This window comes from Crocodylus porosus, unplaced genomic scaffold (assembly GCF_001723895.1).
Source record: "Crocodylus porosus isolate Cpor-Errol unplaced genomic scaffold, CroPor_comp1, whole genome shotgun sequence".
Lineage (NCBI taxonomy): Eukaryota > Metazoa > Chordata > Crocodylia > Crocodylidae > Crocodylus > Crocodylus porosus.
The window spans coordinates 28,730,547-28,756,446 of record NW_017728913.1 but is presented as its reverse complement, the minus strand read 5'-3'; the positions used below and the strand labels follow the sequence as shown (position 1 = coordinate 28,756,446).

Genomic DNA, 25,900 nt, shown 5'->3' with positions numbered 1-25,900 from the left:
TCAGCAGCCAACTCAGCCGTACTGTATAGAAGGAGTGTCAACCTCCTATGATCCTATGACCCCAGCTGACTTCCTGCCCTTTGGGCAGGGGGCTGGACTCGATGATCTCCCGAGGTCCCTTCCAGCCCTAATGTCTATAGCCAATTTTAGCATTCCAGAATTTACATTAAAAGAAAAAAATTCACTCTTTTTTGCAATTTTTTTTTTTTTTTTTACTAATAATTGAGTTTTGGTACAATTTCTGATAGAGATTTCAATATTAGTATTGCTAAAGTTAGTAGAATTAATGTTAATGTTTTAATTCAAATTAATATTTTTGCTAGTCAGCACTTCTGAACTATTGCCTCTATCACTTCACTTTAGCAATACTGAAACTTCGATATACTCTTTATCTTCTTTTTGATTAAATCAAATGTGAACTCTCTTTCACATGTGTTTAATTATTTTATAGAACTTAAACTTCCTTAATGGGAAGTAAATTTTTTGTTCTGATGTATGGGAATTAACTATTAATGCAATTTCACTGTTAACTCATAAATAATGTTCTGTTTGCTCATAAACAGAATTCTCTCTTTCAGATACAAGAATAAATTCAGCCTCAGTGCTAGATTATACCATACGTCATCACAGGGTGTATTTACGCATTGCCATATGACGACATTGTCATGGCACCGTGCTTTAGTACTTACTTTTGGAAGTACTAAAGCACAGTGCAGTAACTGCTTGTACTGTGCCGTGTGCACAGTGCACGGTTAGATTCTGCCGCGTTATTGCGCATACAGCAACATAGTGAGTCCCTATGTTGCTGCAGGGTGATGTGTAGACATGCCCACAGAGTACTATCAATGTAACAAATGACCCCACGTAGAGATAGGTAGTTAGTCATGTTAGCTTGGACAAAAGGCAGGGCAGGACACCTTACAGACTAACAGAGGGGTGTCAACTCACCTTGCAAATCCAGCCTGGGGTATGTGGCACTGACAGCTCTGGCTCGAACTCAGGGCATGAGGCATAGCTTCAGCTCCCTCTTTGTGCCCAATGCTGGAGCTGATGCTGCAGTGTGCCCTGTGCCCTGGCAGCTCTAGCTCCAGCATGGAGCATACAGTGGCAGTGGTAGTGGCAGCTCCAGCATGGGACAGCAATAGAGCCAAAAACTGGAGCTGCAGCAGTAGTGATGGGTGAGGTGGCCTAATGATGGCCATGGCTTTCTCAGTCTTTGATTACCTTCCTGCCACCAATCACTGTGTCTACCAGGCCTAACGGCCCCAGATTCTGTGGCACACCATAACCTACAACCATGCCCCCCAAATTCCAACGGCCTGCTGGTAGCCCAGCAAGTTGGACCGAGCAGCTGTGCAAGCCAGATCCAGCCTGTGGGCCATTTGTTTGACATCCCTGAACTAACTTGGTCAGAGAGGCAGGTGCTTTTGTAGGCTAAAGCCTACTTTGTCAGATACTAGAAATGGATTTGCAGAGAGCAGGGGTACTAAACAGAAAGAAATAAAGTCAAAATATAAAAGACAGGGTAAAGGGGAGGAAAAGAGGAGGCACTTCTGAAAGAGGTAAAGAAGGTAGGTTGAAGAAATCTAAAGAGATAAACAAAGCAGTTTAAACCACTGAAGGACATAAAGTTTATAAATATCAGTCCTGATAATGAAATAAGAATCCAGAGTCTCTGCTGAGACCACGCTTATCACAATTTCATGTTCAAGTCAGTTTTTAAAGTGTTAATGTTTAAGAACAGTTTCTCCGAGACCAGTGCGGGCACATCTCAGGAGGTTAAAATGTTCTGTCAAAGGCTTCTTTTTGTTTCTTTCTGAAAGTGATGTAAGGTCAATGCCCATTCATTCTTTCACAGTGGACAGATGGGGTGGAGGTTAATCCTATGTACACAGAGGGGCACGTGACATTGTGGAACAAGAAATCATCCACAGACTGGACTGCATTACATACAGTCTCACAGCAAATCTGGATTCTTATCCTACTGCCTGGGCTAGCTGCTATAATCCTTATGTCCCTTACCTTCTCCTCTCTCAGCAATGCCCCTCCCCTATCCTTTCCTTTCCTTTTCCCTGTCCTTTCTTTTAGTACCCCTGCTCTCTGCAAGTCTAGTCGCACCACTTGACAAAGTAGCCTGTAGTCTACAAAAGCTTATGCCTCTCTAAACAAGACTTTAAAGGTGCCACCCTTCCCTGCCATATGACCACAGGGTCACTGGGGGTTTCTCACAGCACTGAGGATTCTCCTGTTCTGCAAGCCATGCCACAGGCTTTTGTCAAACTTCACCTAAAAGCAAAATGTAGGTTTATTCCCAAAAAAACAATCCTTAAGAATGGAATTGCTCAAGTCTGTATTTATTGTCATGCTGAATTTAAAATGGTATTTTCTCAGTTTTTTAAGTAAAAAGATTTGAAGTTCACAGATCTACAGATTCACCCTGGAATCCAAGTGTCAAGCTGAGTTCTTCTCGTGCATCATCATCATGCAATACAAGATCTTTAGACCAAATCCTGTTTGTATTTAATTATACATGTATGAAGGCAGAATGTGGCCATCAGATTTTGTATTTACTGGCACATAATAAGAAAAAAAGGATCTAGACTGGCCCATTTAGACCCAAGATTGACACTGAAAAGTATTTTTCAGTCACTGATTTTAATGAAGAATTGTACCTCAAGTATGACAGAACAGCTTGTATTAAAAAGCAATATTTTTACAATAAGGAGTAGTAAACTGGTCTTTTATAGTATGTTCTCAGGAGTCTCTGACTTCACAAAAACTGTATCAATGCAGTGACACTAGGTTTTTTTTTTTGATAACCATGTGTTCTCTTTTTGGTTATTCATTTAAATTTTAGATATAATTAATCCAGGAAATTTAAAATTTTACTCACTTATTGTTTTGACTCCAATCACAGCCAAAAACTGCAGCTGGATGTTTGTACTTGTGAAGAACTCTGCCATCAATGGTTCGAACAATACTGAAATCAATTACAACACAGTAATAGGGGAAAAATTAGCAGACTGAGTAGGATTTTCCAGAGGTCAAAATATGATTTTACATGTGGTCATCAACATAAGAAGTCAGATTGCAAAGATGCATCATGAAGGAAAAACATGAGAAGGCTTCCTATTTCTGCAGCCTCATAGTTAAAGGACTAACTATAACTATAGCACCTCTGCTTCTCCAAATGCTTAGAGTTCATACTCTTAGAAATGTTACATTTTCCCTGAGGAGATGTGAAAAAGTGGACTGATGCCTCTCAAGGTTTCCACACTGCCCTTACTCAAGGGTAACTTTACTCATGGCAGGAACTTTAAGGTAAAAACTGGGCTTCTGGGTTTTAGAACAGTAAATTTTGATTTATATATAGCAAAATGTTCTTTAAAAGTTATACCTTTTTGTTAGGGTTGAGGGTAGATAGATAGGAAACGACAAGTACAAACTAATAAATTTTGAAATGTCCTGATACATAAACTATTAAAACACTTAGTACTGAACTTGCATTTTCCAGATTTTGAAAACAGTTAGACAGACTAGAACATGATAATCTTTGTTGTAGCAGTACGAATTCAAATACTGCCTTTACTGTCTAACCATTACGTTAGCATTTCCAATATCTTAGTCCATTAATTAAATCTACTATTTTTAATAAAGATACACGTTTTTAACAATTAAAGATGAGTATTGTTTATCTCTTCAATATCTCTCTCTCTTCTTATAGGTAGGAGAATTGGGAAAAATAAATGTGCCTTGGATAATGAAGTTGAGACTTGAGCTCCTCCTTTTTGACATACATTTATTTAACTGTTCTTTCAGGAGATGAAACAGCTATGCCACCATCAATATGTTAGGTTGATGGCTTCTAAAACCAGTGGACCACTGTTAGCCCTCAACATTTCTCAGGCCATCACATTGGCTGATCTTTAAACTTTTGAGGTTATTCAGGGGGAATAACCTGACCATTTACCATGGCATCTCAGACCACAGTTCGGGAACAGCATTAGGAAAATGCTTCCACTTTAACTGCATATGCTTACACTCTCTGGTTAAATCTCTGTTTGGTTTAGTCTCGGAAGGTGGCAAAAGATATCACCTTTGTGCTACCATAAATTTTTTTTATGGCAGCACAAAATGAAAACAGATGTCTCTAGCTTGTGTCACAGCATGAACGCTCAAATTTATGGCAATAACAGAAAACAGTGATAAACTGAGCTGCTTTATTGTGGCTGACACTTGTTTATTTATGACAGGAGAGTGTGGGCAACCTAAAGCTGCCCATGCTCTCCAGCCATCGGGGCAGGGACTCCACAGGCTTGAGCTGCCCAGTCCTGCACACCCCAGGAATTCTTGGGAAGAATCTGGCCCCTCAAACCTTGGAAGTGTCTGCCTTACTTTCCCTGTTTACCTAGACGCATGCCCAGGGTCTCTAGGGCACATCTAGGTAACAGAGGAAGTTCAGGGTTTCACCCTGACATGTGGCACGTGCCTGCAAATGGGAGTTTCCCCAATTAGAGACATGCACCCATGTCAGACCATGGCAGTAAAACGTGATGGGGGATTCCTTCTCCAAGGGATTTCCCCAGTGCACATCTGCAACTGCAGAGGGGGAAAACTCCAAGAGTGGGTCCTGTTCTCTGCAGGATTACCCCACTATGCATATCTACAGCCCAACAAGGGAGGCATATCTGCAAGCTGGGAGAGGAGAGCTCCCATAGGGGAGACCTCTTGCTTGCAGACATGCAGTGGGGAAATCTCCTGCAGGGGGAGACTGGGATCATGATCCCAGAGTCCCTCTCATTGGGGAAGTTGCTCAACAATCAGCTGATTGTCAGCTGACTTTAGAGGCCCACTGAGCCGGTTCAAGTACCCCTGAAGCTGTCTGATGATCTGATTGTTGGATACTTGGGACAGCATTAGAGTTTGCACTGGTTGCAGTACTGTCATTCCCAGTCAAAAATCAGCTGAACATCAGCACCATCAAACCCCAGGTTGTTCTGGAGTCAGCCAATGAACAGCTGATCGGCGGTTCACAGGGAATGCAAAGGTGCCCATTTAAGCCCTGGAATGATTCACCCTGGCACACATTCTTTTTAAGGCAAGATGGAAACCAGCTACAAAATTATTTCACAAAAAATGTAACAATGTGTAATAACTTTGGGACTGATTTCACTTTCTGTTGTGCCATTAATTGCCTGAACATGTGGCCAGGTTATACCTTAAGATGCGTTGAACTGGTTAATCACATCTTAAGCATAACATCTGCCACGGCCATTGGAAATGCCACAGAAAGAGTATGTCCTATAGGATATATCTTTTGTCTCTCCACAACCAGAACATTACACCAGAATTCCATACCAGGTCCTGCCCATCTGTAATTCAGGCAACAACACACATATCCCTAACATAAACAATACTGCACTTTTCTTAGAAAACGGCATGATGACTGCAAATACTACTACAGTGCTACAGGGCTTTACAGTAATACACATAAACCAAAACACATACAATGGTTATATACATCGGTAGCTTAAATATGGATTTATGGTGCTATCAAAGTTTACTTGCTCAAAAGCTGGATTATTTTCAACATGGCACTTACCAATATCCATCACCACTGCAGGTCGCTATTCTTTTGGAATCTTTATGACTCCAGGCAATGCAGAAGATTCCATTCTTTCCATGCTTCAAAAAATGCAAAATACCTATCAATAAGAAATAATTCACCTCTTTTTCTCTTATCTACTGACTTCTCTGTGGTGCTTTGCTTTCCTAGTAGAATTTCTCTTTTGCTCCAAGTGCATTGTACATTTCATTTTTTCTGACTAAGAAGCCTTAAACTTAGCCAAACTGACCATGAAGGAGGCATGGCAAGAGTGCTACTTCAAAACAGTATTCCCTACCTGCTCTGCTTTTATAATGAAGACAGAGCTGGTACCTGGGTTCAGAGAGCCACAACTGAGCACAGCTGAAGAATTAACATTTTGGCCAAACCCATTTTCACTTTTATTTTTTTTTGCACGTCTGCAGCTTCTTTCATTTCTACACAGCCTGAGATTGCATGCAGCTCTGTGCATGGTAATTTATATATACTCTGGAGCATGCTCAGTAGGCCTGAGTTCCATTCAGGCAGCTGCCTGCTGAAACGGTATTGCCCAGGTAAGTGCATAAAGCTGGAAACATCTTATGCAAAAGACCCAGGGCAAAACAAAATGCTAAAATGTGAACAAGTTCCAAAAACCAGTTACATGGATGAATATGCGCCGTTTGGGTGTGTATAAGATTGAGTCCTTTGTGTTTATATAAACTTGCAACTTCCATTAGGGCTATCATAAATCTACCTTGGACAAAGCCAAGAAAGTTGGCTGAGAAAAGTATTTAGAAAAACTGGTGGAATGTGCATCTGGCTGATAACTTACTGTAATTTACAGATTTGTAACGCAGGCATTACTTTTGGTGAACTGGATCCTGGTTGCCTGAGCAGAGGCATGCTTCTTTTTCCATCAATGTCTGCTGAGATCCCACCCTTTTGTTTCTGATACAGTTTGTTACAATTAATCATGTGTTTGTCACCTCAAGATTAGATTACTGTAGTGTGTCCTACCCAAGCCTACTCGGGGCCAAACTGACATCACTTGGAAATTGAAGTTAACACGCAATGCTGTATCTAGTTTATTAAACTTGACTTTATGACAGGAACACAAAACACCAGTGTTTCAGGACTTTCACTGGCTTCTGTGAAGTTTCTTGGTAATGCAAATGCATAGTATAAAATGGGTATATGTACATATTCTGAATGCCTGAATTAACACTGCACTACCAATACTGTATTGCTGATACAGAGTCCAACATCAGGACTGAAAATTGAGCCTGCACCTTGTGTTTGAGAGTAGACAGCTGCAACACCATCTTAAATTTTGATATTCAGATTCTGAGGTTATGCCATGTGCATGCACACATCTGAAATGGAAGAATCTGTTATACTTCTGAAACCTCTCTAAATCAATTAATGACATTTCAGAGCCCATCTGGTACTTCATTATCCTCCTGCCAAAGCAGTCTGAGAAATGAAGAATACCTGCTCTAGAGATAAGAGCAAGGGTACAATATGCTTACCGTAAATTTAGTTTATATACGTCCTTAATAAATGCAAATACTGAACCAGATTTATCTATGCTATCACTAGAGGGAGCCAATAACTTATATATAAAAGACCAAACCAAAACTTTCTTACCTCACTAAACCGGGTTATCATTTTCCCTTTTGGAACATCCCAAATAAAACCACCATTTCTGGATGTCGCGCCAGCTATGCAATTCAAATCCCCTTTAAGAACAGACATTTATGAGATATCATACTGCAATGTCACAGAGACATTTTAAAATGTCATATTAAATTCTTGTATTAAAATGTAAAAGACTACATAGCCATGTGACAACAAGGGCAAATTAAGAGTGAATCTTCACAGCCTAAACCCAGCATTTGGCACCATTGAACCCAGTGAAAAGCAACAGTTCTAGGAAAAGCCTCATGCTCTGTTCTCCCTTCTGATTCTGGGAACACTGTGCGAGGTAGACACTTACTATTTGCATACGTGTTCACAAATCCCTTCCCAAGTCCCTACTACTGAATGCAACTAAAGGACTAGATGTTGCACAGGATAACTGTTCACTGTGCTTTTAGCTTTCCATAAATGGTCACAACGTCTGATAATTAGAGATTAAAATACAATGGGATAGTAACTTTTTAAAAGCTGGGTCCTTGAAGCGTGCCCATCAGTGATCCTCCTTCACCCTACCCCAGAAGTCTGTGAAAACCCTGGGGCGGGAGGATCACAGCAGGGGGGTTCCTTCTGTCCCAAGGGTGCACGAGGTGCCTTCGCAGCTGGGAGCCCCTTAACTGGAGTATTTGGGGCTCCCAGTCACAGGAGCTGTCTTCTTGCCAGCGCAGGGGGAGCTTGAGATTGCCAGCAATAAGGCACGATGGGATCTAACGTGTAATCCCATAATCATGCCTCCTGCCATGCACACATGGCATGACAGGAGGCTCAATTGTGCAAAACACGCATTAGAACTCATCACGCCTTTACCTGGATGTGTAGAGGAGGCCTATGAGGTGGAGTGCAGAGATGCCATCAGGGGTGGGAGATTTAGGCAGATGTTGTCAAGAATAGGCAAAGCTTAAGTGGTAGGGGAAAAAGCTTAAGAATAAAGAATAGGCAAAGCTTAGGTGCTAGGGGATTTGGTGGACAATCTTCCAATTAATTTTAGTGAACTCCCTTGCCTGATACTCAATATCGAAATTACAAAAGATCAAAAACATATGATCTCCCCCGCTGCCCCATGAGCTCAATTTCAATGACATTCCAACATAATGAATCCTAACTTTAAAAGAACTCAGAAAGAATCCATAAGGGGAAGCTCCCACATGTATATGGTTGGAATTTTCATGCAACAAGGTGATTAGCAAGAGGAGTAAGCAACACGAATAAATATTAAGAAAGGGATAACAGGAAGACAGTGTGTTAATTCATTTCCCTTATGTAATTGTTGATAAAGACAGCTAAATACTAAATGCTCCTTAATAGAAGCCTTGAAGGACAAGTCTAAAAGTGACTGTGCCAGTTTCCAACAGATAAAAAGATTAATTTAAATTATAGAAAGCTGGAAAGAAGATAGTATTAAAAGAGGGGTGGTAGGAACTGCTAGCCACAGGGAGAAATAAAAATAATAGAAGTTTTTGGCAGATTCTAGTCAAAGAGACAAAACAGTTTAGCTTAATTCCCAATGTGCAAATTCCTGGAGAAACGCGTTTCATTTTTTTAAATAAAATTTAACAGCTCTCATGTACCTGGTGAGGGAAGTGAGACGGTTTGCTGAAGGAAATTTTGTAAGTTAAATTTGTCTCAAACTCATAGTCCCAAAACATAGTAGTCCCAATCTTTTAAAATGGTGATAAGAGATCCTGCAGCATACCATCTTATTAGTCTTATGTGTATTCCAGCTAAAATATTTGGGAGACTCTCATCTATATACATGGAAAATTCTGGGAGAAGAGCAGGCCAGTTTCAGAGAAAGCTATTCTTGCATGCACCACTGCTTAGTGTTGTATTATTTGGCATCAAAATATATGAAATGTACACAATCGTGTATATTTAGCCTTCATAGATCTCAAGAGAGCTTTTGACTCCATAGACCAGGGGTGGGAAAACCATGGCCCATGGGCCAGGACCAGCTGATTGCATCTGGCCTGTGACTCCCCTGTGGCATTCTACATGAGGCCGCACTCCCACCCACCAATGGTACCACCCTTACCCCCATCCCAGCCAGCACGTTCAACTTCCTGGCAGGGTTGCTCTGGCTGCTGCTGCAGCTGCCCGGGTACAGCTCATCTCCCTCTACCTCCAGCTGCTTCTCCTCCTCCTCCTGCCACTGCTGCACCACTCCAAGCAGCAGGTAGCGTGGGGAAGCAGTAGTGGCTGTGGGGACATGTACCAGGCACCACATACCCAGCCAGATGGGGGGAAAGATGCAGCTGGACAGCTCTTGCACCGGCACACAGGGCTGTGGCTCCAGCTCCAGGTGCCAGCTGCCTTCCATCCACTCCACCCGCCTGACAGGATGAGCAGTCATTTGTAGGTGGCCAAGAGGGTGGAAGTTGGCTGGAGTGGTGCAGCAGGGGCAGCAGAAGAAAGAGGAACAGGGAAGAGCTGCTGGAGGCGGCGGGAGCCAAGCAGTACTCAGGCAGCAATGGGAGCAGCCCTGCCGGGAAGCTGTACACACTGGCTAAAGCCAGGGCTGGGGCAGGGCTGTTGGCAGAAGCAGGGTAGGCTGCCCCAGGAGGGAGTGGGTATGTCTCAGTCCCATGTGAAGCACCATGTGGACAGCTTCGGGATGGATGGGGAGAAAAACAGAAATCACATTTGCACCACACCACTCGGATGAGCTCTGCTGCACACGGCTTCTGCCTGCCTTTCTCCTCCCACCCACCTGTGGCTGCTTCCCAGGACCTACCGTGTGGGTAGCCCTGGCACATACCTACCTCCCATGCCACTCTATACCCCCTGCCATACACACAATAAGACTTTATCTGGAGCTATTATGCAATTATTTATATATACACTACTCAAAAAAAAACATGTTACAGTAGATGCTTCATTTTTTTTAGCAGAGAATATTTTTTATCTATAATTTGTTAAAATGGCATCTTTTGAAAGTTTGTGTGTGTGAGGCCCTCGACAGCTCACCAAAACTCATTAAGTGGCCAGCTGGCTGAAATAATTGCCCAGCCGTCCTATACACTGGTTAAAATACTGGAAGAAATTGGTAGTAACATCAATTAACAAAGCTCTTTTACAATTAATCATTGCTTGCTATTCAAATACAGCATCTAGGGTGAGTTATGGGATTAGTGGTGCCCTGTCCAGGAGTTTTCCAATGAAGACAAGAGAATGGCAAGGATGTTTGCTTGTTCTCTACTTTTTAATCTATTCCTGAATAGTCTAAAACATGTGCCAGCAGGAAATGAGTTCCATGGACCCACAACACTGAATGCTTCTATCCCTGTCTTGTTTTATAAAAATGACGCACCATTAATGTTATAAGCCTAGGTATGTCTCCAAAGGTTATTACATGCTTTTCAAAAGTATTGTCTCTCAAATGGCTTGGAAATCAACACTGTTAAACCCAAGGTATTAGTTTTTGGGAACAAAAGGAACAACTATTGTTTTTACAGAAAAAGAAATTAGAGGTGGTGTCCTCATTTAAATACCACAGGATTTAATAAAAGTCTAAGCTGGAATAAACACACTGAAAATGTAAGTATTAAGCGTGGTAGTGCTGCCAGTCCCACCCTTTTAAAAGTCTACAGATTTAAGGCAGTGTTCATTCTATTGTACGGAGTGGCCCTATGGAGCACTGACCCCATGGTTCATTCCAAAATATAAAAAAAATTTTAACTACTTTTTAATAGAGCTTTTATCTCTACTAAACTCTACAATGGGATGGCTTATGCCAGGGGTACTTGAAAAGGCCGTAGGGGGTATGCACGGGTGTGCGGGTATGGAAGTCGCCATGCACCATCCCACGCAGGTACAGCCCACCCAGCTGGACACGGGGGGGCCAGGGAATGCTCCGCTTTTGGCTGTGCACCACCCCCCACCCCCTGTTCCACATCCAACCGCCAGGGATATATTGATCCAAAAAAGTTGAAAACCCCTGGTTTACCCTATCTGAAATGGGCTGCTTAATTTGAGTACTTTAGCTTAATTAAGAACTCTAAATTACTGGATACATATTAGAGCTTATATCTCTATCAGATACGCATGTATATATCTTATTTAGTCTATAAAAGTGCACCTCTACCCTACCTTTTGACTGACTACTGACTAAAACAGCTAACTACCTCTCCTTAGTACCTCTAGTGGACAAAACTTCAGCTGATTTCAGTGGCTGTTTTTACCTATATAAGAAGTACTGAAATGACCCTTTAGTAAAATCTTCTTCAAACTGCCAAGCTGTAATAGCTGTGTCTGCTCTTGGGAAGTGTGACATGGGCTAGGCAAATAAGACCCTTCACCCCAGGCGTTGAAGCAAGAGGAAAGCTTTTTTGTGGTCAGATCAGGATCTTTTGCAGGTGCTATAAAGTGGACAGGATTTGTCCCTCACAGATGGTCGGCAGCACCACAAGAGAAGATGAAGGAATTACATAAGAATTTGAATTCATCAGTTCAATACCCTTTTGTGCAAAAAAATGACTTCTAAACATAGAAATCAAACCAAGGTAAGGCTGTAAAGGACCTCAAGAGGTTATCTAGTCCCCTGCTCTGCTCTGAGGCTCTCTAGGATCCAAATGCATGTTTGTCTTAAAAACACAAAGAAGCTTTCACACCTTCCTTAAGTAATTTGTGTTTAACTATCCTTGTAGTAATTTTTTTTAATATCTGCCTTAAAACTTGCTTTTTCTTTGCTGCTAATTACCCCCACTATTTCAATAAGATATAAATAAATATTCAAAATTAAAAATTACACACACTTACCTGGAGCCCAAGAAAGGGAATAAATGACTCCTTCATTACCAGGAGAGGTGTAAACTGCTGTTAAAGTGTTGATATCCCATACTTTTATTGTCCCATCAAAGGACGCTGTGGCTAGAAGGTCAGGATTATCAGGTTTGAATTTGCAGTCAAAGATTGTCTCAACATGTCCCTAGGATAGGGAAATCATGAATACTGGCATATTAATAACAAAGTATTTTTCTTACATGTACTGTTGATTTAATGCCATATTTAAGTCTTTACTATAGTTTTCACAATATCTTTATGTGCAAATTCTCAATGAAGGAGTTTACAAGCAATTACATGTGGATTTTTACTTAGCTATATTGCTCAAATTATGCATTAAGATTACAAAATGCCAATAGGTTAAATTAGAGAATGATATAGCCTGTTAAACTGTTAAAACACTTATTTCAAGGTTTATTTTCAAAAAAGCTTCACCAATTTTCACCATTTAATTTAGCTTGTAGAATTTATGGCCAAATCAAATTAATTTCAGAGGTTTAAGAAATTGGGAAAAAAATGGTAAAAAATAGAATGGTAAAAGCCAACACACCTTCACTTGAATGCAATATTTTAAAATACAGTGTGTTATGACTTTCTAAACCAATTATGACAGAGCCATACAATAAAGCTAATCAGTTAAAAGTAAGAAATATTTAATAATGGTCTCTGGATCTTTCCTCTCATTCTTTCCAACCTTTTTATAACAGCTGTATAGTTTATACCAGGGTGGCTCAACCCCCAGCCTGCAGGCCACATCTGGCCTGCAGAACTATGCCAACTGGCCCTCAGAGATCCCCATGGGTCCAGAAACTGGTGGTGGGCAAGTGGTAACATAAATTGCTGCTCCCTGTCTGCCAAATTTCAGGTCCCATAGGGAAACTCTGGGCCAAACAGCATGCTGGAGGGGACCAGGGCCTGATCTGGGTACACAGGGGCTGGCTGGAAGCAGTGTGGAGCTTGATCCTGGTGCACAGGGTCTGATCCAGCCTCTGGACTGGCCACAGATTTCATTCCACAGCCCAAAAAGGTTAAGCACCACTGGTTTATACCATGAGTCAAATTCTCACATAAGCATAACCTCTACCATACAACGGGTAAATTAACTAAGTCATTGTTTGTGCAGTTGCATAAATGTAACTTAGGAAAAACTGGTTTTGGAGAGCAGCTATTATTATGACCAAGGTGCTATTATTTATCCTTTCCAAAACACAAAGTTATTTACTTCTATATCAAAATTAAATTCTTATGTTTCTTCTCCCACCCCCACAAATGTACGTGCTACTTGCCCTGTGGTTAAATAACACCCCATTATGGAAAGCAATCAGGTAAAACTGAAACATGGAAGCTGGAAGGTGTAGCTCTCAATGGCTGACCACCTTATGCTCCCATAAAAGTGGACTAAAAATGAAAAAAGCAGCAGAGACAGTTCCAAAGCATTATTTTATCTCTCCACACATTCCCAAGTCCCATATCTTTTCCAGAAACAAGGAAACAGAAAAAGCAACAGGCAGTCTGCAAAAGCAACAAACAAGAATTCCAGTCTTTTATTTACTGGCTTCCAGTTCATATTTCTGCTTCCTTTTGTCTAACCATAGATGCAACAGTCATACACATAATAAGCTTCCCTACATATAATCAAACGTTTGTTTAAACTATACTTCAGAGCCTTGTTCCTAAATGAAACATTAAAAAGATTAAAAATATGTTGTAGTTGGTGAAGTTCTACCGGAATCCAAGGTTTTCCAGATGTGGTAAAGCTAAAGTATGCACAGTTAATCTCTTGGAGGTGTAGCTAGCTATTTCTGTGCCCTGAGAAGAGAGGGCTGGGGTTTATGCTGAGCCCAGGAGAACAGGAGTGAGGGGAAGGCAGCCTTACCACAGCAAAAGCTCACTCAGGGACTGGAGACTTCTGCCCCAGAGATCAGGACTGCAGTCATCCCATCAGCTTCACTCCCCCTCTCCCATGGGTGATGCCACTGCTGCAACAGCTATCAGATAACCCTCTCACAGCTGCTACTGGCTTGTATGTGGAACATGATTGCAAAAGCCTTAATTGTTAAGATGGCAGCTCTGAGATGGTTAATGCAGGAGCTGTGGTCACATAGCAGTGGAGGGGGATTGAAGCAATAGTCACCACTCCGGCCTTTCCCGGGTTCTATTCTGGGGTCCCTCCCACAGTCAGCCCCAGGGGCTCATGCCCTGGTTGCCCACCCTCAGTTACACTACTGATCAGCTTCCACTAGAATTTACCAGAATGTGTAATACTCCACTTGTGGTGTTGCATAATTCAGGCTTAATGCAAGGTAATAAAAACACAAGTGTCATGTACACTACAGTTTCCATGACTGCTGCAATGCTAGCAGCTGCATAAACTAAGAATGACATTTCTAAAATTTCTCAGTAGAGATGCTCCATCACCACACTGCATGCAACTGCTCTGAAGATTCGTATCCTTGTCTGTGATTATTTAAACGTACGTCATGCAAGGTGAGGGACAGAGACTTGTAGTCATCATGTGTGTTGTAACCTGGCTCCCCTGCAGGAGCTGCTTGACCTTTTTTGCTGCCCTCCTGGTCCCAGAGCCAAAACAGGACAGTTGCAACACATGGGGCAACACCAGCTATGGCAGTGCTGAGGGCAACAGTGGTTATTTTTGTGCCCTTGCACTACACATAAACAGGTGGCGCCTAGGCTGATGATCTGGTTGTTGCCCTTCAGTTATGCTACTATCTGGCCCTCTCTAGGGGCTATGAAAGACCAGAACTTTATGATCACTCTACACATGATACAGTACCTATTTTAATTTTGCATTTTATTTACAATGCATTCATTGGCTCTCATTTTGCTAGTCTTCCTCAGACAAGACTCACTGAAGTTTGGCTTACGTTTGGATTGCTGGATAAGATCTGAAGTCTGAGAACACATGATGGTAGTGTTTTTTCTTCACTCTGATTCTCTCTCTTTTTTAACTTTAATCCTACATCAAAATGTATTATTCACTTATTTATCAACAGGACAAAAAATGGATTACTGGCTATTTTGGGATGTGGCAGTCATGTTGGCTCTCTCTCATTTCAATCAGAAATTTACAGCCTAAAACTAAGAAGCCTCCCCGATAAAACAATTGCTGAAGTGTTTCAATTATAAGAAAAACTGCATTATAGAGGAACAAAAGCTGTCAGAAAATGCTGAGTGACACCGCAGGGAAGAATTAAGTTCAGCATTTTACAGTTGTTTAAGGTCTCTAGAACAGGAGTGAGCAAAATACAGCCCGCGGGCCAGATCCAGCCCATCAGGTGGTTTCATCTGGCCCACAGGCACCCATCAATTAACTGTACCCCATCAGCCTGCATGCTTTTCTCCCACCTTCCTGCACAGGAGGGCCCTGGCCCGAGCACCGGCCAGTATGTACAAATTCCAGGTGGGGCTGTTGCTGCCACTGCTGCAGCCACTGGGAAACCTGCTTGGCTTCCTTGGCCTCCAGCAGCTCCTCCTGTGTCCCTGCTGCAGTGCTTGCTCTGGGCACCAGACAGGGAAGCTGTAACTGGGTGGGAACATGGACCATGGGGCTGGGGCTAATGGGAGTGCGGAGCCCGGGGCCTGAGCTGAGGAAGGCAGCAGAAGCGCAGAGCTCAGGTGGGCAGGGCATGTGTGAGAGTATAGGTGAGATATGTAGGGTATGAGGAAGGCTGGGGGGTGTGGGCCCCCCCCCCACATGCTTCAGCCCATGGCACACAGCCCCTGCTGCTGCCAGTGGCAGCAGCAAGAGGCAGCGGGCCCTTGGGGTGCTCATAGCCCATGCAGGCGCAGCTGCTTGGTGGTGCGCAGTTCCAGCCGTATCTGGGAGCTGCACATGGCATGAAGGAACAGAACCAGGCTGGCCTGCCTTTATTGCACGGGGCTCACGTGCAGCTCCTGGCACTTGCACACCACCGGGGGAAGCCCCACACAGTGGAGCCACTGCCTTCCTTCCCTGTCACCTCAGTGCAGCTCACGGGACTCCACTGGGAAACAGTGCTACTTCTGGCATAATCGCATGAGCTACGTATGGTGGCAGGGAGCAGGGAAGGCAGCTGGGTCCATCACAAGGGGCTTTCCCCCAGTGGCATACAAGTCCCCAGAACTGCACTTGTGCTGCACGCCACTGCTGGTAAGGGCTGTGCACTATGAGGGGAACGTATGGGAGTTTCCCCCCACCCCTCCACATACCCCAAAAACACCCCACACCCCCTAACCTCCCACATATACACATACACAGCTCACCTAAACCACCCCACAGACAGCCACACCCCTCACAAATACCACCCCCACACACCCCATCATACATGCACTCTCACCCTCCCAACCACATCCCACACACAATATACAAGAGTACGACCATTTTGAGCTGTTCTGCAATCACTTCTATATAGACTATGCAAATACATATAAATCAGGACAATTTTTTTAAATGAAATGAAAATACATTATAATAGATGTTTGACTTCTAGTATATATGATTTCATTTTTTTCTGTTCCAAGATGGCAACCCTTCCCAAAAGTAGTATTTCCAGGGGCAAGGCAAGGGACTTCTGGTGGCAAAGGTCAGGGGTTAGGGTGCGGGACTTCTGTTCCCAAGATGGTGACCATGGGATGGGGCACCTGTCAAGGGGAGAGGTTACTGTTGCAGCCCTTGACAGCTGACTAAAACTCATTAAGCTGCCTTCCAACTGGAATAACTGCCCATCCCTGCTCTAGAACCTCAATCCTTCTTTTAATAGAAGCTATTTTAGCTGGGCACTGCAGTGTAAGTTACATGCTTGAACATTTATTATTGTTGTTAAAAGATATTATATTCATTAATAATTATTATATCATGCAAAATATTACTGAGACTAATGAAACATACCAAATCTCTAAGGAAATCCCATTTCTTGGCTCCCATGTCATAAAGCCCTACTCCACCATCCATGAAACAGCAAACAGCATGGCCAGGAGGAAGAGAAAATGCTTGATTTTGGGTTAGGGTTGGGGGTGGAACAGCCTCACTGGTAGATGATGTATGATGATTTTTAGTAGGAGAATGTGATGAAAATGCTTTATAAAAGAAAGGAGATAAACATTATCATTGTTTGCATTTTCATATTTGTATAAGAAATGGCAGTCACATCATTTGAGATCACAGCTTGTAATATTCATTTCACCACTAGTTACTGGCCAGTAAAAAGTTTTCATGAATCATAGAAAATTAGGGTTGGAAGAGACGTCAGGAGGTTATCTAGTCCAACCCCCTGCTCAAAGCAGGACGATCCCCAACTAGATCATCCCAGCCAAGGCTTTGTCTAGCTGGGTCCTAATGCCTCGAAGGATGGAGAGATCACAACCTCTCTATGTAGCCTGTTCTACCCTCCTAGTGAGAAAGCTTTTCCTAATATCTAACCTAAACTTCTCTTGCTGCAACTTGACACCATTGCTTCTTGCTCTGTCATCTGCCACCACTAAGAACAGTCTAGCTCCATCCTCTTTGGAACTACCCTTCAGGTAGCTGAAGGCTGCTATTAAAATTTCCCCCTCATTCTCTTCTCCAGACTAAATAAGCCCAGTTCCCTCAGTTTCTCCTCAGAAGTCATATGCCCCAGCCACCTAACCATTTTCATTCCCCTTCACTGAACTCTCTCCGATTTGTACACATCCTTTCTGTAGTGAGGGGCATGAAACTGGGTGCAGTACTCCAGATGTGGTCTCACCAGTGCAGAAGAGAGAAGAATCCCTTCACTAGATCTACCGGCAATTCTCCTACTAATGCAGTCCGATATGCTGTTAGCCTTCTTCACAAGGGTCTACTGTTGGCTTATCTTCAGCTTACTGTCCACTGTAACCCCCCAGAGCCTTTTCTGCACAGCCACTGCTTAGCTAGTCAGTCTCTAGGTTGGACCAGCGCATGGGATTATTCCTTCCTACGTGCAGGACTTTTCACTTGTCCTTATTGAACCTCAACAGATTTATTTTGGTCCAACCTTCCAATTTGTCTAGGTCTCTCTGAATCCCAGCCCTACTCTCCAGTATACCTACTACTCCCCTCAGCTTTGTATCATCTGTAAGCTTGCTGAGAGTGCACTCCTTCCTGTCCTTCTGGTCGCTAATGAGAAGAAAGGCAACTCTGTGCATATAGGATTTTGTGGTTCTCATAAAACATACTATAACCCAATGATGATTGGTTGAGCCCTTGTTTCTGCTTCCTGCTCTCAATTTTTTTAAAGCCTTTTGCTTTAAATAATCATAGGATAAAATACAGGAACAACAGTAGAATCAAGGAGCAGACCCCAGGGCTTTCTCCCACTCTCTTCCAGATAAGTACCTTTTCTGCAGAACTGCAGTCAGGTTCCATCTTGCATGTTCTTCACCTCAATTATGTGCATTCCTTTCCACTAAAGGGTTCCATTTTCAATATGAGGAATAGAAAGTGCTCTTAGTCTAGTATAGCCCACAGCTGGAGTACGCTTGGCAAACTGGGAGATGTTGGTCTCCAAATTTGGAGGGAAGTGCCTTAGCCACTAGGTAATTTGACAAAAGGCAGACGAGACTTCCTCTCCATCCTCCTCTTCCCCCTCAATATTTATTAAATTGGATGTACAGGTGAAAGAGGTCTGCCCACTGTGAGAAATTCATCTCACCAGGCAGAATGAAATGACACACCTGAGGCAAGATGTCTACTTTTTGGGCTAGCAGCAGTAAAGCCTTAGACACCTTAAAGTTGGAACAGGTGCTGAGCCCATACTCTTTTAATCTGTACTCATGGCTATGATACAGTGACAACAAAACATATACTTACACTTTTTTCTTGGAGGAGAACTGAGCACATGTAACCCATGGAACCCTGTTTTCTTCAGCTTAAAATTGTCTATGGGTGTTGTACGCGATACATTCCAAATACGTAACACACCGACCTGAGAATCTGAGATGTAAAAAAATAATTTTTCTATTTATTTATTTCTTGATTTACCAACCTCTTGTCTAAATACAATATTAATATTCTAAGAAACAAAAATGAAAAATATAGCATTGAATCAAATCCATAATGTTAAAATAATATTACATATATGTTTAGTCAACTTCACAAAACTGTTACTTTATTAATCAGTGGGTCTAGCATTGGCTGATTTATAGCCCATGGGTAAATCTATGAAGAGTGTCACATACTCTCTCACCCTCATACTCTCACTATCACTCCAACAATCCTTCAAGCTAGACTCTGACTTCCCTTGGGCTGTGTTGTTCTGAAAGGACAAAAAAGGAGAAAACCCCTAAAAACAGCAGAAGGAAAAATGGAAGCAGCAGGATATGGCATAGAAATTGTACGCTTACTTCTTATCCTCAGCCAACTATAGTCTATGTTGATAAACCCATGCAAACTACTTGTCATTAAGAAAATGTTACTGAAACTGAAATCTAAATAGAAGAATTTTTGGTCATTTGTACTCATGAAAAGGAACAATACAAAATAAATTAAACCTGCCTGGAGTGGTTTTCCAGTCCTTTTCTTGGTTTATGTATTTTTTCCTAGAGTACGTTAAAATAATTTCTGTTCCTATGGATATCCAAGTCAAAGATACAGAAAAGATCAAACTTGAAGAATCAATTTTGGAGACTGAACGAGATATTTATAATCATTCAAGAACTGCATATCTTGAAGAACGCTTACCTCCAGTTATAAACATTCCAGGTGCACTAGGAACCCAGGCTAAGCACTGAACTGAGGCTGCTGCACTGGGAAAATTAAATGTAGTGATACAGGAGAGAGATTCAGAATCTACAAGTCGAATGCCATTATGTAAATTAGCAACAAGAAGGTAGTCAGTCGACAGAGGGTCCCATTCCAAGGCTGTAACTGGGTCTTCTTCATCTGTCCCTTCAAGAGACTCTGGTCTTAGGACATGTTTCTGACTCTTAGAACCTTTAAACCACAAGAAAAACAGATTGCTTAAGTTATTAACGATCACATCAACTTCATACATGTTTCATTTCTTCCTGTTTAGGTGGGCAGAGAGCTGTTTTCCTGACATACTCTGTAGCTTGTTCCACAGACAGCACTACTTGAGCCAGCAAAATTTCTCTACTGTACTCATCAAAAAGTGGTTCTGAATCCAACAGATATTTCACATAAACACACACGCACACACATTATATATATCTCTATATATCTATATATATCTATAGATAGATAGATAGATATCAAATACATATTTTTATCATATATAGTCAACTATTTATTTGACGACTAATGACAGTTACAAATAAAGATTTGCAGGACATATATATATATACACAGATACATACGCACACACATACATATACATACATACACATACACAAACACACATACATATAAACACACATATGCATACACACATATATATACACAGAATGGCCGTATACAGGTATAGAAAAGTAGAAAAAGTAGTATCTGTATCTATCTTGCAAATCTTTATTTGTAGTGGTCATTAGTCAAATAAATAGTCCTAGTAACTTCTCTGAATAAAGATTCATAGATTTCCTGGAACTAGGATAAAAATTCTTTCTAAGTAAAAATAATCTACACAAATAAATCAAGTACAGATGAACAAAAGAGTGCTATAGACAAATAAAATGAAGAGATGGACAGTAAGCAAAAGTAATTAAAACAGTATTTTTTTTCCAAATGTTAGATGGACAACTAGTTGTATTACTGACTGCATTATTTCCAAACCAGGATTGGGTAGAGATTGAATAGAATCATAGAAATTTCAGGTTGAAAGGGACCTCAGGAGGCCATCTAGTCACACGCCCTGCTCAAAGCAGGACTATCCCTAACTAGATCATCCCGGCCAAAATTTTGTATAGCCAGGTTCTGAAATCCCCCCAAGGATGGATCTTCCATCACCTCTCTGGGTAACCTGTTCCAATGTTTTACTACCATTCTAGTGGAAAATGCTTCCTAATATCTAACCTAAAGTTCCCTTGCTGCAACTTGAGACCGTTGCTCTTTGTTCAGTCATCTGCCACCACTAAGAACAGTCTAGCTCCATTCTCTTTCAAACCCCACTTCAGGTAGTTGAAGGCTGCTATTAAATTCCCTTTCAGTCTTCTCTTCTCTAGACTAACTGCATGCATACACATATACCTACAGAATGTAAAGTCAGAAGAGACTATTACATCATGTAGTCTGACCTCCTGTATTCCACAGGCCATTAAATTTCACTCATTGATCCCTGGAGTGAACCAAATGAGCTCTGTTATGATGTTTATGACACACTTTTGTTTTTTTATGCTGAGCTGGCATTGAATTTTGATATTAGAAAAACAGTGCCAGGACAAAGGTAGTAACACCATCTGTTGTTTTTGAAGTGGCCGTTTACTATAAAAAAATTCTACTTTTCTAGACATGCTAAATTCATTCTCTCTAATATTATTCAGTCTTTACTTACCTTTCAAGTTTGATAAGAAGGAATGCCATTAATTTGTCACATTTTGACACATTAGGTAATCAAAGAGATGTAATTTGTTTAATGATTGATACAGAACAAAAATAAACTACTTCCATTGACATTAAAATACTTAACTCAAATGTCTGTTTGCTAAAAAACATTCTTTTTATTAATATGAAAATACTTCACACCATAATTTAGTACATGAATTTGGTTAGTAGTGTACACTGTTTCTGGGGGTACAAAAACACTAATCCTTGCTGCAGTTGTTTGGGAAAACAGATATTTGAGACTGGGTAATAGCAAGGAGTTGTATAAATGAATGTAACAAATAAACATCCATTAGTTTATCCACTCCTCGGTCAAATTCCTGCTTCAGCTAATCTTTCAGCAAGTTAGGAACCCAACTCTTCCCTTAATGCCTGTATTTAAGGGAGATCTTCTTCAGATGGCATAGAAAGATACATAAGATTAATTTAGTAAACCAAAGATCTGATTTGGTATAGAAAAATCCTACTTTACTAAGTACTTAACAGCAAGTATTCCCTGATGGGTTCTGAAAATTTCCTTTATTGAATATAAAATACCCTGTGTAAAACAACTGAACTGAACTGAACTGAATAAATTAAAATACCTTACAGAACACCACCTTTCAGACTGTAGGCACCCTCTAGAAATTCGTAGAACTGCTTTACACCTAGTATAACCAACCAATTTCGTCGGGCAGACAGCCTATTTACTTGGGGAATTTCCTTTTCAAATCTACACAGCTATATAAAAGAACCAGCAAGATTTCATAAACGTTCAACTCCCTCATTCATCTTCCACATATTCTAATTGTGGCTTAAAATTCTTGTGACTTCTTTTTGGATTATTTTATTATGAAATGATCTCTCCTATGTGCACTCCTTTAAATCTATACATTACACGAGCTACTTCAGGTTGTGGATACATTACAGACAAGCACACTGTTGTGCTACAAAAAAGGGCACCAGCATTACATGTAACATGGGTCCAGTTACATGTAGCACAAGGGGTCTCCTGCTGGAGGAATGAAGAACAGCTGGATCCTTGACAGCCTCAATTAGCTGCTGAGATCCTTCTGCCATTATCACAGCAGTGGGGACTGATGTTGCTGGCTCTGTAGCAGGAATGGCAAGAGCTGGTGCCCCTGTAGAAGCAGCAGCAGCTGCCACTGGTGCCCCCATGACTGTGGCAGCAGCAACAGCTGCTGAACCCACAGCAGTAGCAGTTTCAGCTTCAGTGATGGCAACAGGAGCAGGAGCAACAGATGGTATGCCCATGGTGGCACCAGAAAGGGATGTCTCTGTGGACAGCTAATGCTGCCCTGGCCAGGAACAACCTTCCTCTACATCTGCTGCCCACCCCCAGTGATGAGCTAATTTGCTCAAAGCACTCACTACACATGCGTGGCACAACCAACAGGGGTGAAACCACACCCTTCTGGTTCCACCCCTGCTTGGTTTCATACATCATGTTAGCACTGCAATCTTGACAAGAGACTCATGTGTTAGATTTCTGGTTTATAGTGCTCTACTCTCCAAATACTTGGAGAAGGGCTGGGGAGAATATTATTACAGTAAATGTGTTAATCCATGCAAGATTATTTATGCTCTGTTAATGGGCTGAGAATTTCAATAATGTAGTTAAAAATGGCTTTCTTACAGGGGTTTTAAGTTTAGCCTGATTACTTCTAAAAGCGTCTGCTTCCTGAGGAGCTCTTTAGCCAGACTTCTAATGCTCCTGCCAGATGTGCAGGTAAAGGCCTGATTGGATCCAATTTGCAATTTACACAATTTCCCTTCCTGCCATTATAACATGCAACAGATACCAACATGCCTTACTGCTAGTGTAGGAGGAGGCCAGGATCATGGCAAGTAGCAAGCTGTTATGGTTGGGTGTAGTGCCTTTAGTTATGGGAACATATGATGCGCTCTCGTAGCTGAAAGCCCTATTAGCTGTAGGCTCCTAGCCTTGGGGTCACATGGTACTCCCAGCCATTGGGGTGCACCTGGCCGTACATTCAATTAATGACATGATAGGAACCAGTCACAAATATTTACACATTTCTGTGGAACAACTTTGTGGCTTACTCCCTGTTTTATGATGACATTAATTGTTTTAACATGCAGCCATGTTACAATTTAAGATGTGATTCACTAGTTCATCAGGTCTTAAATGTAATTTGTGGCAGGCGCCTAAAGCAAAGCAGTCTTTAAAGAGACAAAACAATTAACAAACAAAACAAAATTCTGTCCTGTCCCAGAAACTGAGAAGGGAGCCCCTTTGCTTTAGCCCCAGCACAGCATCCTGGCTCCTCCATGCAGCAAGTGTTCGACCCATAGCCTGCTTCATTTTTCCTTGCAAACTGTTCCTCACAGGTTGCCTCCTCCCAGCTTTCCTCTGGGGTTTTAAGCTCTCAGTGGGATGCTCCAAACACCCCATAGCTGAATGCCTTTAATAGGGTTGCCTGCCACTTCTAAAGGGGCCAGAATACCCTACAGGGGCACAATAAGTATATCATTAAAGTGATCTCACTACAAACCATTTTGACATATTCTAATCTTTACCACACACCTTGGTAAATTTAGATTTAACCAAGTGAATTCTCTTATTGGGTTGGTTTTTAGTTGATGACTATTTACTGTTAAAAATCCATCTCATTTTATTACTGCTATTTGCAAACAAAGTTTTAATGATAGTCAAGGGAAACTGATGCTACTAAAATGAATCCTAAAAAAAGAAAAACAACAACAATGCCTACACTTATAAATATTTTGGCTTGAAAACACCAGGTGGGGAATGGAATGGCAATTTATCTTAGTATCAAAGTTCAGCCCTTATGCGGGAGAACTCAGCAGAACCGCATCTGTTTGAACCAGACCTGAATTTAGCCTTTCACCTATCACTGGACTAAGCCATTAAAATAATACAGAAGGGAATCATTCCTGTTCCTCACTGTAGACCTGATACTGCAAAGTGCTGAACACCCCCCACCCCTATTCCACAGAAAGGAGTAGAGGGTGCCTGACATCCAACAGGATCAAACTTTGTGTAATTGAAGGCTGAGTCAGTACTGGCTAATTAGTAGAATACTATTGTGTCTTTTAAATGCTACTACTTAGTGTTTTCTCCACTGAGCATACTTTGTTTTGCATTAATTAACTTGGGGCAACTGCTATTAAGGTAAGAGAATATTTCACATAAAGAAGACAAAAAGAGATTTAAGTGCATTAAACCTTGTTTTGCATGTGGGTGGTCATCTAAAGCAGTGTTTCCAAACTTTTTTTATACTGTAGATTGGCACAGGAGTGGAACAGGGTGTACAAAGATGGCTGCCTACCTCCTGGGGCTGCCCCGCTGCCTAGCTTTTACCCTGCACATGACTGCTGGCAGTGGTAGCAACTCACTTGGACAGACAGACAGGTGTTCGAATGAGTTCCTGCCACAACCTGGCAACTAACCCTTCACGGCCCGGTACCAGGCCACAGCCCGGTGGTTGGGAACCTCTGATCTAAAGCCAACATTCTTTTAGTTTATTCTTAGAGGCATTTAAGTAAATTGGTACAATAGTTGAATTTGTTTTCACTCCATTTTAACAATCTAGATTTGATTCAGATCTCTGTTGCCTTCCTTCACTAAAGAATCAACTTTAATTTAACAGCTGAGGCTCCTACTTGAGGCTTGGTGGCAGAGACTTCTTGGAACTGCAGTGAATCAGAATGTCTCCTAGATGTCTTGACCTCTAACAAATGGCTGTGTATTCCCTGCAAGACTGAGAGGCTTGTGGGTGGCCATCACAGACTTTTTCAGGCTGGACCTTGCAACCAGGGACTCTGCACTTCAGTTTCCATAAATCAGACTTGTGCAACTGTTGAAACTTTCAAGGTTTTGAATTTGTTTTCTTTGGAATAAAACAAAGCTTTTGGATGTTTTCACAAAGATGGAATTGTGTCAATGATTTTGGATCAAAACTTGAGTGTGTCTATCCATCCTGGTCATTAGGATACTGGTACAAGGTGTGAGAGATCCAGATTCAAGTATCTGCTTCAGAGCAGAATATTTTCATCCCAGTTCACTTTGAATCATACAGAGTAGGGACTAACCTTCCATGTCTCAGTCCAGTGCACTAGCTGCCACCAAGACATAAAGTGTGAGAGCCTAAGGTGTTTCCACTTCAATTTTCAAGATTTTTTCTTACCCAAATTTGCTCATATCATTTCAAACACAATTTAATGAAATGTTTTGCTTCACTTGAGTCAGGAGTGGACTGGCCAAGTTCGCCGATGACATCAAACTTTGGGGCAAAGCATCCACGCCAGAAGATAGGCGGGTGATCCAGGCTGACCTGGACAAGCTGAGCAAATGGGCAGAC

At 41.7% G+C, this 25,900-nt stretch overlaps 1 protein-coding gene across 3 annotated transcripts in view; it reads right to left on the bottom strand.

Moving 5' to 3' along the window:
• Positions 1 to 25,900, bottom strand: part of WDR17 (WD repeat domain 17) — a 108,891-nt gene that overhangs the window by 34,910 nt on the left and 48,081 nt on the right. For all 3 annotated transcript variants that reach the window (XM_019534638.1, XM_019534636.1, XM_019534637.1), the window contains exons 5-11: positions 19,743 to 19,994; positions 18,873 to 18,995; positions 16,950 to 17,137; positions 12,038 to 12,206; positions 7,235 to 7,326; positions 5,603 to 5,685; positions 2,894 to 2,980 (exon numbers count right to left, since the gene is read on the bottom strand). In XM_019534638.1, coding sequence (XP_019390183.1) covers positions 2,894 to 2,980; positions 5,603 to 5,685; positions 7,235 to 7,326; positions 12,038 to 12,206; positions 16,950 to 17,137; positions 18,873 to 18,995; positions 19,743 to 19,994 — 994 coding nt within the window. The remainder of the gene's footprint in view (positions 1 to 2,893; positions 2,981 to 5,602; positions 5,686 to 7,234; positions 7,327 to 12,037; positions 12,207 to 16,949; positions 17,138 to 18,872; positions 18,996 to 19,742; positions 19,995 to 25,900) is intronic.